Genomic DNA, 13,123 nt, shown 5'->3' with positions numbered 1-13,123 from the left:
TCATGGCTTACTGGTACCTTACATCTTCCTTGTCCTGATGGCGGCTGGCCGTGTCTCTCTCTCCGCCTTCCACTTCCCAGAATTCTTTTCCTTGTCCCGCCTATACTTCCTGCCTAGCCAATGGCCAATCAGTGATTTATTTACTGACCAATCAGCAACACACTTGACATACAGACCATCCCACAGCAGTTCAGGTGGCTGTAATAGAGCAGCAGAAACTGAGTGGCTGAAAAGCTGTGGCCTGGGTACCAGCTTGCTCAGATTTGAGGGAGGGCATCCTTCTGGTTCAAGGGGAGTATCTTTGGGTTGTGCTCACACTGGGCAGAAGAAAGAAGTCAGGCCTCTGGATTTCTTCTATAAGGCAGACAGCTCACCAATGAAAGACTCACACTGATGACTAGAGTATCTACTGACAAATTCAGCAGAGAAGCTAGGGAGACAGTCTACAGTACCCCCAAAGTGTAGGCCAATAAAATTTCCGGAACTTGGGTGCCTTAGTGCTGACAGGAGACTGGCAAAAAGAAGAGGGAACTCATTTTGTTCATTAATTTTAAATAATACCTCATTGCTTAAGAAGCATTCCCATATGTTAATGCATGTTAATAAAGACTTATACATAAATGAATATTATATTAAGGTCTTTATTTATGTTAATAAAGATTTCAAGTTCAAAACAGAGTAGAACATACATATTTAATTCTTTTCCCTCTCACACTCCATTGAAATGACAGTAAATAAGATCCACAACTGAGCTTACATTAAAAAGGTCCCAATAGAACATCACATTTACTCAAGTACTTCTGGAAAATGGAAATAAAACCAATTCATCAGAGAAGCTAAGACAAAGGACTCATGGACTCTGGAGAAAGCTGGAGAAGATTGGAAAGCTTCTGCTTGACAACCTCTGAGGCAGTCATCACAGGAGACAGCAGAGTGACCTCCCATCCTGGTAATTAATCCAGGAATCATCTGTGCCACTGATGGCCTGCTGGGTTCACCTCCTCCATCAACAAGACAATGCTACCTCTACCCCATGTTCATGTCCTAAGAGATGCTTCATGAGAGTGATAGATGTTATCAGGAAGGATTATATCATGCATAATGGGGCAGGAGAGAGAGAGAGAGAGAGAGAGAGAGAGAGAGAGAGAGAGAGAGAAGCAGCAGCAGCGGCACAAAGGTAAATACAAACTTTTTAAAGCCGTCACATCTGACCTTTTCTAAGATCTAAATATGGGCTAGCTCCTCCACATACGTTGTACCGTCTGTGAGGATTGACTGTCAACCCCCTCAACTAACAAACAGAATTCTGTTCTTTGTGGGCATCCCTGTTCTAGTTGATGATGCCTATCTAGTTTAAAGGAAGTCTAAATAGGCTGCTGCTATTAATCAGCATATTAGTTCATTCATAAATATCTTAGGATCTTCAGGCACTGGATGAAAACAACCAACATGAAAGAACCAAAGTAAGTGAAACTAGGAAGGGAGTGTACTATGGTCCACACCTGTAATCCCACCATTCAGAAGGCTGAGCCAAAAGGAAATCAAAGTACCAGATTTCAAGCTAGCCTGCACTACACAGCAAAACTTGTCTCAAAAAAAAGTCTCACAAATCATACTTTTTTTTAAAAAAATTAAGTTTTTTTATTTTTTCCTCTTGCCTTTTTTTTCTTTTTATCCCTTCTCTTTTCTTTTTTTCAATCTTCTTTTCCTTTTTAAAAATTTTTTGCTGTTTTATCTTTTGCAAATTGACGAGTCATAGTTAGATGTATTTGTGGACTATAAAGTGATGCTATGGTCTGCAACTATTTCAGGGATGAACCAGCTAAGTATTCCTTCAAATACTTAGTTTTTTAATTTGGGAACTTTGAAATGTACGTTCTTGGCAATTTTGAAATGTGCAACACTCAGTTTTCCACTGTATTTGCCATGCTCTATGTAAACATGTATTATTCCTGCCTAAGTCTTTACCATCATCACCTCATTCCCCTTACTCCTAAACCTCTGCAGCCACCACTCCCCACTCCTAACAGTTCGGTTATTTTAGATCCAACAGTAAGTGAGAACCTGCAGCATTCTTTTTCTATACCTGGCTTTTTTAGTTGAGTATATGATTGTCCAATCTACCCATGATGACAGGAGTGGTTTTGTTGTGTTTTGTTTTGTTATGTTATGTTTTTCATTTCCTTTTTAAGGCTGCATGGTGTTTTATTGTATACAGACACCACATTTTCCTGGCTATTCATCTATTGGTGAGCACAGGTTGATGTCACACTTGGTTTATGGGAAACATTATAGTGAACATAAGAGTGCAGATTTCTCTCCAACAAACTTATCTCAAACTTTAGGATAAATATCCAAAAGCATAGCTGCTAGATTGACTACTTAATTTTCACACTAGCAATATTAAAGAGTTATAAGGATAACAGTATTCAAGAAACAAAGCATGACTTTCTAAAGAAAAAAAAAGGCAACTAAATAATTTGTTCCTGAAAATTATAAAACTGATTGGTACAATTAAATACTTAATAGAGGGGCTGGAAAAAAAAAGTGGAATGAATGCAGCTAAATTCCCCCATACTGCTAAGGACATTCATTTGGAAGAAAAGGTTGAGGAAAGTAACCCAGAGAAGAATCACAAAATGTTAAGAGTCTCCAGTGTTCCTACAATGAAATAAACAAGAGGTAGGAAGACAGGTGGGCATACACTACACCAGACGAGCAATTTGCAGGTGAGACATCCGAGGCTCAAAGAAGCTAGTATTCAGTGCTGCACAGTCTGTAAGCAGTCTGATATGCTCCTGAGACCTCAGTCATTCTCTGAACCCAAGGCTGAAATTCAACCACCATCATAAGCACAGACCCAGTAGCTTTCCCCTCCACCCCTGCCCTGGCTTATATCTCCTAGTCTACACCTACTCTTTGTATCCGGCATGAGGTTTGTGAGTGGATATCAACTGATGCACATTTGAAGGTCATTATTGCCCGAACCTACACTTTTTTCCATTGTCAATAACATGGTATGAACAAAAAAAAAATCAGTAATTTGAGATTTTTGTGGATCTCAAATCTAAAACCAGAAGAATGAAATAAAGATTACGCCATAAAGTGACTCTGAAACCTGCCCCACAGGCTCATGTGTTGAACTCTCAGTCTCCAGCTACTGGTGTTTTATTCTTTTGGTTAGGCTGTGGCATGTTTAGGAAGTGGGACTTGGCTGGTAGAAGCACATCACTAGGTGTGGGCCTTTGAAGGTAATGTATGTCTCTGGTTCCCATCTAGCTTTCTTTGCTTCCTGGCCAACTGCCATGTGAGCATGCCTATACCTTAATGGCTGCTGTAATGCTTTCTTCACCATGGTGGACTGAAATCTCTCTGAAACCGTGATCCAAAATTAAAGCTTTCACAAATAAAGCTGCTTCTATTAGGTATTTTGTTACAGCAGCGTGAAAAGTCAAAGTTGATATGACAGAAACAACTTCTATTAGTTAAACTATGGTAGATTTCATGTGTAAATTTTTCTCTTCTTCATTTTCCTAATGCAACAAGAGGTAAACACTCAAAATTTGTTTACTTTTTCCTTTCTTAGGTGACCTGAACAAAGAACAGCTCTATCTAGCAAGGATTATTCCAGAAAAAAATACAAAGGTGGCCACTCACCTAATCCCAAACAAAATCTTTAATTCAAATTGGTAGAAAATGAGGAACATGACAAATAGTTGGATTTGGTTGAGCAGAAAAAGAAAACAGGAAGCAGAGTTTGTGCTGGTATTTACAACAGGTAAATAAAATGTGCCTCTCATGTGGACTCACTGAGTTTTTAAAAGGAGGGGGAAAGAAACAGTCAGTATAGACTGGTCATAAACTTGACCTAAATCCTACTCATATAACTACCCTGTTCATTCTCCTGCTTTTAAAATGTAAACGTAACTTCAAATCTCTCGGCTATAGGATTCTATCTTTGACAAACCAGAGTAAGAAATAGTGAAAGACAAACCCGGGTTTCTGCAACCATGAAGCCAAAGTCACAGTTAAATCAAAAGTAAACACAACACGAACACCAGTGCAGCATGGAAGACTCATAATGACACTCATAAAGCTGAGTCCTTTGCCCCCTTTAGAACCACAAACCCAGGCCCCATTAGGAAGCCTTAATGGTCTAGTTTGGGACTTGTAGGGTTTTACAGAGCACACTCACCCCTTAAGAGCCTTCTCCAAAATCACCTGCAGTGACAAGCTTCTAAGGGTCATAGAATCAGGTTCTAAATGTCATTTTCACAGATCCTCTAGGGCACAGAGAGGGAATGAACATGGTATCACTGAGCTCCTCTCACCTGTCTTCCTTACCTGCCATCCTGCCCTAAAGAGTACAGACTCAGCCTTGTGAAGGGTTAAAAATCTTGGCGAGTTTTCTATGCTTAAAATGATGGCAAGTCTCACTTCAGTATGTAAAATGATTGTCTGCGTTTTCTTCCCTGTCTCTTTACTCCAACAAATACATTTTATAGGTCGTGCAATGTTCTTTACAACTCACCTAAAACGCATAATTTTCCTCCTGCTTATACCACTTATTTATTATTTATTTATGAGATTTATATTGTGCCTTCCTCCAAAAGGCCCAAAGCACTGCACAGCAAACCATTATATAATAAACATTAAACTCTTCTTCAGAACCATAAACAGTGAAGTGGCCAGAAGAGAGGCAGAAGGAATAAGAGGCACAGGAGGAAGGCTGTGGTTCTGGTGAAATAGATAACCAAGCCACGAATATATTGGGAAGGGTGATGGCAAGGCCAGGCAGGCCCTGTGCCTCTAGATTGACCCCACTTGCAAAGATTCTGGCACTGCCCTTGGATCCAAACCGAAGATTCACAATATCTCAATATCGCATAGCTCCCAAGAGAGTGAAGACAAATACACCTACTCAGACAGTCATGCTTTAGAAATTGGTGGAAAATAGATATGAGGTGATGTTTCAGAACAAAATCATTGAATTGCTAAATTGTTTTTACAAATACCATTGCTCAATGGCTGTGACTTGCAGAGGTCCCATAAGCTGAAGTATAACAAAAATTCAAAGAGTTCCCAAATGAAAAAGTGATGAGCTGAACTCAGGTTTTAAACTCAGGCCATGCTGATCTGGGATGTACCCTTCCTGCATTCATAATTCAAACAATGGTAGAAGAGAAGGCTAGGTTTCTCTCTCTCTCTCTCTCTCTCTCTCTCTCTCTCTCTCTCTCTCTCTCTCTCTCTCTCTTTCAGCAGCTTCTCAAAGAAATAGTGGAAAACATGAAAGGAGTGGGAAATGTGTAACTTATAGTCAAAGCAAGAAATGAACGTTCCCACTAAACGAAGCAGATGATGGTGCTCTGCTCACCAGGACAGACTGGGGTGTGCACAGCAGACAGAGAAAAATAAATGATAGTATTTTATGTTAATGTGAGCATTTGTGTTCATGTTAATGAGCAACATGCACTAGGCATTCTGTGCTCCAATTACATATGCTCACCCAGACAACTTCTATAGTGTGAACATCGCGAGTTCCATGTTCTACAATTAAAGAAACTGAGAAGCTAGTATTTCATCTTCCCTTGTTATGCTAAGAGTTTTTGAATCTTGACTGGTTCAGGGAACCAGCCAATTCATAAATCATTTCCTTGCTCAAATAAACTCTACTAAAATCAATTTGTCTAAAGTTTCCCTTTTAACAGATTGTCATCAAAGGAGAGATCTGAACTACATATGCAGGAAGCTCAGGAGCAGCACCAAACACAGTTTTGAAGGACCCATCCGATCCATTGATATTTTGCAGCATATGGGGTCATGGGTGAGTTCTCTATCAAATTTGAGCTTCATAGACTTGTGATTTTGGGTTTTGTTTTTTTTTTTTTTTTTGAGACCTTTAGCCTCCAAATCTATGGTAGGATTAAACAAAATAACTCAGTTAAATCCAACAAGACTCCTCAAGACAATATCTTTGGGAACTGGAAAAATGGCTTAGTGGGTAAGAGCACTGGCTTCTCTTCTCAAGGACCTGGATTCGATTCCTGCCACCCACATGGCAGCTTACTACTGTTTGTAATTCCAGTTCCAGGGGATCTGTTGCCCTCTTTCCATGAACACCAAGAACACATAGGGTATATGGACATATGATCAGGCAAAATATCCATACACATAAAGTAACAACTTTTTTAAAAGAAATTATCTTTGGAAAAACAAGTCTGGAACTATATTTTTAGGAGTTCTCTAGGTGGACTACAGCTGTATTGTCAGAGTACCTAAAAAAAATAGATACCTTTTTTAATAAGATCATTTTTGTAGTGACTAGGAGTCTTATTTGCCATCATGCCCCAAACATCATGACCAGATGGACTTTAATACTGATGGAGTATCTTTACTGCCTAAACTTTTAGTTGTTTGAGTTGGATAAATTTTTCTTATAGACATTCTTGATAAGAAGAGTACTCTTATTTCTTATCACATTTTCCTAATGTCTACCACAATATTCTCCCCAATTAGGCTGTGTCTACTCAGGAATCGCAAATGCAGTATCCTTGGTATATCAAGTGGCCTCACTGTGGTTAAAATAGAAAAAAAAAATGTGGGAAGAGAGCATAAAGGAGCTTGAGAGATGATTCACTGATGAACAGCACTTGCTATTCTTGTATAAGATGGGGTTTCAGTCCCCAGCACCCATGTGGTGGCTCATAACCTTCAGCTCTGGGGAATCCAAATGCCCTCTTCTTACCTCCTTGGGTACCAGACATGCACATGGTTGGTGCACATACACTCATGCAGGCAAAACACTTATATGCATGAAATAATATAAACAAATCAAAAATTTTTTAAGACAAAGAGTCATCCAATTAATTTGACACTGGGAATTCTGAAGCCAAAGCTGAGACCAAACAAGCTCACTACAATGGTGACCTTGATGGCAGTGCCAAGGTTGACATTAGCTTTCAAGACGAAGAGGCTAACGAGGAAGGAAGACTTAAAATCAACAAAATTTCACCCGGAGCTCTTTATATGCAAAGAGAATTGAAATCTAACTTAAATGTAAATGAATTACAACCTAACTTAAAGGGTATTTTTTTTAATTGTGGTTTTTTTATTTTTTTTAAAAAAATCATAGTAGAGTACAATGTATTTTGCCCAAATCCGTTTCTCCTTTCCACTTGCTCTCTATATTGCCCTTAAATTCACGTCCTTTTCTACCATATATATATATATACATATACATATATATATATATATGTGTATATATATATATATATATATATATAGCTTCTACTGAGTTCAATCAGTGTCAGTCATATGTACATGGTTGTAGGGATGGCCACTGGGTCATGGGCAACCCATCAGGTGGCTTATCTCTAAAGAAAACTGAGTCTCCCTCCCGCAGCAGCTTCTGACTCCATGACTCAACTAGGGGTGAGCCTTGTGAGCCCTTACCCATCCCTGCTGGGATGCTGACCAGTGTGGCTCTGTGCAGGTTACATGCAGCAATCAGAGCTGTTAAGAGCTCTCTCTGTGTGGAGAAACCCTGTCTCACAAAAAAAAAAAAAAAAAAGAGGAACTGAATTATTTAGGTAGGATGAATTATACAAATAAAAATAAAAACAAAACCATTAACACTTGCAGCCAATTCACATCTTTGCTAACTTCATTAAGTTTTAACCACTTGGAGATGCTGAGTCATATTCAGAACTGTGGTAAGAATTAATTGTACACTATGTGTCTCCTTATAAAAACTAAGTTTACTCTTCTCTTCTGTAATTATGTTCTTGGTGATAAAATGAGCTACTTGTTATAAAAAAAAAATCTGTCAGTCAGGGAGTGGTAGTGCACACCTTTAATCCCAGCACTCAGGCAGAGGCAGACAGATCTCTATGAGTTCAAGGCCAGCCTGGTCTACAGAGTGAGTTCAAGGACAGCCAAGACTACACAGAGAAACTCTGTCTTGAAAAAAAAACAAATAATCTGTCAAACTGATTTTGATTTTGTATAAGTACACTATACAAGGATCAGGAGAGAAAGGTTCCCAAATTTTCAATGGATTGTATATATATTTTAAAATTTAGTTTGGCGGCTGGAGAGATGGCCACTGGCAGTTCTTCCAGAGGACCTGGGTTTAATTCCCAGCACCCACATGGCAGCTCACAACTGTCTGTGTAACTAACTCCAGCTCCAGGGGATCCAACACTCTTACATAGAGAGACATGTAGGCAAAACACCAATGCACATAAAATAAAATAAATAAATCATTTAAAAAATAAATTTTACTTTGGTACAAAAAAAAAGAAGGCACTAAAATAACAAAGCCTAGGGCAATCTTAGAAGCCAAGCTATCAGTCGATCAGAGGCTCCAAACTGTAAGACATGGGTAAGGCGACTGCTGAGCTCTGCCCATTCAGTGATTGCCCCATCACTCCCTTCATCTGCCTATAATCACTTCGTACTCACATTACTAGGTGGAGCTCTCTGAATATGTACAGCTCTGAGGACTGCCCGATTCATGAATCCTTTCTTTATTCAGATAAACTCTGTTAAATTCAATTTGCCCAAATTTTGTTCCTTTCCTCTTAACAAGAAGAACAGAGGAGCTGGGCAAACAGCTCAGTGGTAAAAGTAATTGCCACTATAAAGGAAGACCTGGGTTTAGTTCCCAGCATCCACATGTTAGCCTATAGCTCTCAGTAGCTCCAGTCCCAGGAGATGCACAGGCAGGGCACGCAAATGATGCCTAAACATGCATGTAGTCAAAACACCCATATACATAAAAAATAAAGGTTAAAAAAAAAGAAGAGAGAAGTAAATAATTTGTCAAAACCACAAAGCTAGGAAGAAGTAGAGGTGGGTCCTGCATCTATGAAGTCTTGCTCCAGAGCCCATCTTCATAATCATAATGTCCTGTACTTCTAAAACCTAGTTCCACTTACTGTATTCCAAAGAAATGCCACCTCCTCCCTAACCTGTTGGGTCTCCCTTCCAAAGAGAAAAGGAACAAAGATCATCTCCTTTACTGTGAGAGAAGGACACCCTTTCTGTAATCCACCTGACCAGGTGAAAAATTATTTCGAATCTAAGAGACCATTCAGGGAAGATGTGACATGGAATCCCTGCTGACCAGAGCATTCTCAGACATTCTTTCAAAGGACACTTAAATCATAGTTCTTATCCTCCCATGGAGATGCCTTGTACATGGCAGTCACAGCAAGAACTCTTCTTTACAGGTCTGGGAGATAGCAGTAAAAGCTTCTGGGACCAAAGGCAGCCTTGTTTGTGCAGAGATAAGCCTCTGTCCTCTGTTACTTTGCCTAGAAAATGCCCCCCATTCAAATAGCTCCCTTCTCATCTTTTCAGCCCTAGGTGAAATAACACTGATCCTGTGTCACTCTCCAGCCTTCCACATGACTCCTCAGCCCTTACATAATTAGAAATTACTTCATTGGCTAACCTGTTACCACTTATGTATTATTAGTTTTCTGTAAGGGAGACTCACACAATGAGGAGAAATCTGATCTCTGTCTTTGTTAAAAAGGAGCAGCTCAGACTCAAGAGGTCAGCAGAGCCCTGCTGCTACTAGGACCTCAACTACGAGCCTTTCCCACCTCCTCTCAGTCCAGGGTAGTGGCCGCTGATTCTTGGGGTTTCTTAGTTTATAGCTATGTCATTCCAATTTCCACATTTATTGTCACATGATTTTTTGTTTTTGTTTGTTTGTTTGTATCTGTTTGTTGGTTGGGATTTTTTTTTATTTTTGGGGGGAGTTGTTTTTGTTTTGTTGTTGTTGTTGTTGTTGTTGTTGTTGTTGTTGTTTTGAGACAGGGTTTCTTTCTGTAGCCCTGGATATCCTGGAACTCACTCTGTAGACCAGGCTGGCCTCAAACTCACAGAGATCCGCTTGCCAAGTGCTGGGATTAAAGGTGTGCCTGCCTGGCGTTACATGGTGTTCTTGTGGGTCTCTTTACATGTCCAAACTTCTTCTTTGTATGAGGACTTCATTTACAGTGGATCAGTAGTGCCCTACCCTACTCCAGTACAGTGTAGCTAATTGTATCTTCAAATGGCCAGTACTAGCCTCTGGGACTGTCAGAGAACAAATATTAGTTGCTGAAGCCTGACAGTGTGGCATCATTTGTTACAGCAATTATAGAAAGCTACAAGAAACATTTTACCTTTGTTTAACCTAGGGTTTCACCATACACTTCTATGACCGAATAAACATTTCCACTGTGGTAGCTGTTATGAACTTTTCATTCTGCCAGGCAGCAATGGCACACACCTTTAGTTCCAGCATTCAGAGGCAGAGGCAGGCAAATCTCTGTGAGTTCAAGGACAGCCTGCTCTACAGAATGAGTTCCAGAGAAACCCTGCCTGGAAAAACCAGGGGTGAGGGGAAGAATTCTTCATTCCTTGGCAGGACAAGAGAATACATGTGTTTTAGAAATGTAATTCCAAATTTTCTGTTTTACAGATGAACAGATCATGTGTGTGGCAGGTGTGGAGATAATGGCTTCATGCCATCTGTGGAGGTTATAGGTGGAATGTAGTGGGTAGCCTTTCTAGCTTTGATCTGGAAGTTCCAAGCCCCATTGAGGCTTCGGTAACTGTCACGCCTACAAGGCGGGGCCAAGAGAGGACCCTGAAGACCCGAGATCTGGATGCACCAGGCTCTCTTGGTTCCTGGACCCTGGACGCCAGAGCTAGACCAAGTAGAGTTCTCCAGAGAACACCACCGGACTGTGCTACACCTTTCCCAGACCCTGTAAACTATCCCTTCACTTGTAAGTTACCCCACAAAATAAACCTCCCTTTTAACTATGTGGAGTTACCTTAATAATTTCACCAATAGTGGAAACTGGCACTGAGACACCAAGCACACTTGGACTTACCATTTATACCTGGTAATCCATTATTCCACTCATATGAACTAACCCAAAAAGTGGGTGACATGTTCAAGGTAATGCCTAGCTTTGGCTCCCTTGGAACAGAGCAGAGCATGTTTACCAGCTAACGAAGAGCTCTTGGGAGGAATTTACTCAACACTTTTCTAGCCACTGGGAGAAAACATTCTTTTCTAAACCCACGGCAAATTTGTTCCAGAAGCCAATCGGGAAAGCAGCTGATCCGATGGGAACTGACTCCTCAGGTAGCTAGGACTGAGTGCAAAGCAGCTGCATCCCATCCTCATCTCTCACCCGCCGCCACTGAGGAAGTGGTGCTACACCTTTCCTGGACCCTGTCTAAAAACCAGTATCTTCAATTGCCTCCTCTTCTGTCTAAAAAGAGACAGTTTCATTTATAGACGTCTGCGTTTTTCTTCCATTTTTGCCTGTTCAGCATTCCACCCTCCTCCCAAGGAACACAGAATCCACCAGAAGTATCCATCCCAGCCCGAGTGAGGGAGAAGCATCTTCCCTACCTTCTACTTGATAAGCAGCAGTGGCTGCTCCCCATCCGAACCCCACAGGAAAAGCCATGGCTGCAGAAATACAATTGTCACCCTCGGCTAACAGGAGCGAATGGAGAGGTCCGGACTTCAGCCAGGGGAGTTGAGCAGCTGTGAAGACCAGTGACCTCTCACCCCAGACCCAGAGCCTCAGAGTGCAAACACAAGTGAAAATAAGAAGAGCACTAGGCCGGAGGACCCCACTCAAGTGGCCACAGCTGTGACAAGACTCCGAGGCCTGTTGTCCAAGATAAGGATTAGGCTTTCTTCTCCCCGCTCACCCTTGTTCTTAACGGACTTGGATTGCCCTAGGTTCTGACCAAGTTAATATTTTCCCTTTTAATGTAGTACATGGGCATGGCTTCTAAGTTATATAATTCTCCAAGAATACTCCTCTAACCAATTCCTCCCAATCCCCCCTTTGTGTGTGTGTGTGTGTGTGTGTGTGTGTGTGTGTGTGTGTGAGAGAGAGAGAGAGAGAGAGAGAGAGAGAGAGAGAGAGAGAGAGATGTGGCAGGGGTGGGGAAGGAGGCAATTGAAGATATTGGTTTATGGCTTTCTGACTTCTAGTATGGCTATGGAGGGGTGTGATGACAACTGAGTTGTAAGCTTTTATACAGCCTGTCTTATCTTTTTCCTCTCTGCTCCCCAGGCCTCTTTTTCTGAAATTGTTCGGCCATCTGTCTAAATATGGAACATTTCTACCATTGGGTAGAGCTTGGGTGGGCACACCATACTACTGTAGATTGCTATTAACAAGGAGACAGGGTGAGAGGGGTGTCCTTCGGGACTCTCTGAATCAACATGCAACTTTTCTTTAAGCCAAAACAATCCACGATTAAAAGCTGATTTTTAAAACATTCTTGTGGAGAAAGAAGTTGAACACAGAAAAGTTACTGATTCCATTTCCTCAACTCTGAAGTGAGTTGTTCCCTCCGCAAGGACAGGAATATAAAGAGTGAAAGGATGTACCAGTGGGAATCCTAACCCTAAGAAGAAAGAAGCACTTACATATACACAGAAGATGGGAAGACACTTAAGACATTTAAAATTGCTTAATTGGAGACATAAGATTGAGCAATGATGGTGGAGCTATTTAATCCAAAGAATTACTCAGTTCTGGAACAATCTGTATAAACCAAGGGTGGGGAGGGGTAAATATTTTCATTATGGAGCACTAGATGGCAGTGTTGCAATTATTTAGGCTTACAAATGGGTTAAAACACAAAATTGAATGTCCCAGTGTTCTCTGTCTGCAACAGTCCCTCCTGACTCCTTAGGCTATTCCAGAGTTCCTCTTCAGACAGAACAACATACTGCTCTGTGTTCCACAGTCTCTAGAGTTATTTGCCCCCAAACGCAGAATTAGTCTTTCTCAGTTCTGGTCCATCATTCCACAGATCAATCTCTTGCTTTTCGGTATCAATAATTCTTTATACTCACAAACATGACTGAGGTTTCAAAGGGCTTTTTCTTCAGTGTGGGATATGTATGGCTGTATATTGCATTAGAAATTGAACGTGAGAATGTTTTAAAACTGTTTATTGTCGACTTCACTTAAAGTAATGGGAACTGGAAATAGTGGCCCATGCCTATAATGCCAACACTCAGAAAACTTGAATTGGAAGGATGGAATGTCTCAAGCCAGCCTGTGCTACATATTGAGACTCT

General features: G+C 40.8%; 1 protein-coding gene across 1 annotated transcript in view; it reads right to left on the bottom strand.

Moving 5' to 3' along the window:
- The window catches only part of LOC131920626 (cytosolic beta-glucosidase), a 140,180-nt gene extending 128,697 nt beyond the window's left edge, over positions 1-11,483 (bottom strand). Inside the window, exon 1 of the mRNA XM_059275046.1 lies at positions 11,426-11,483. Coding sequence (XP_059131029.1) covers positions 11,426-11,483 — 58 coding nt within the window. The remainder of the gene's footprint in view (positions 1-11,425) is intronic.
- Positions 11,484-13,123: the final 1,640 nt, after the last annotated feature.

Source organism: Peromyscus eremicus, chromosome 10 (genome assembly GCF_949786415.1).
Source record: "Peromyscus eremicus chromosome 10, PerEre_H2_v1, whole genome shotgun sequence".
Taxonomy (NCBI): domain Eukaryota; kingdom Metazoa; phylum Chordata; class Mammalia; order Rodentia; family Cricetidae; genus Peromyscus; species Peromyscus eremicus.
This window is presented reverse-complemented; position numbering and strand designations above follow the sequence as displayed.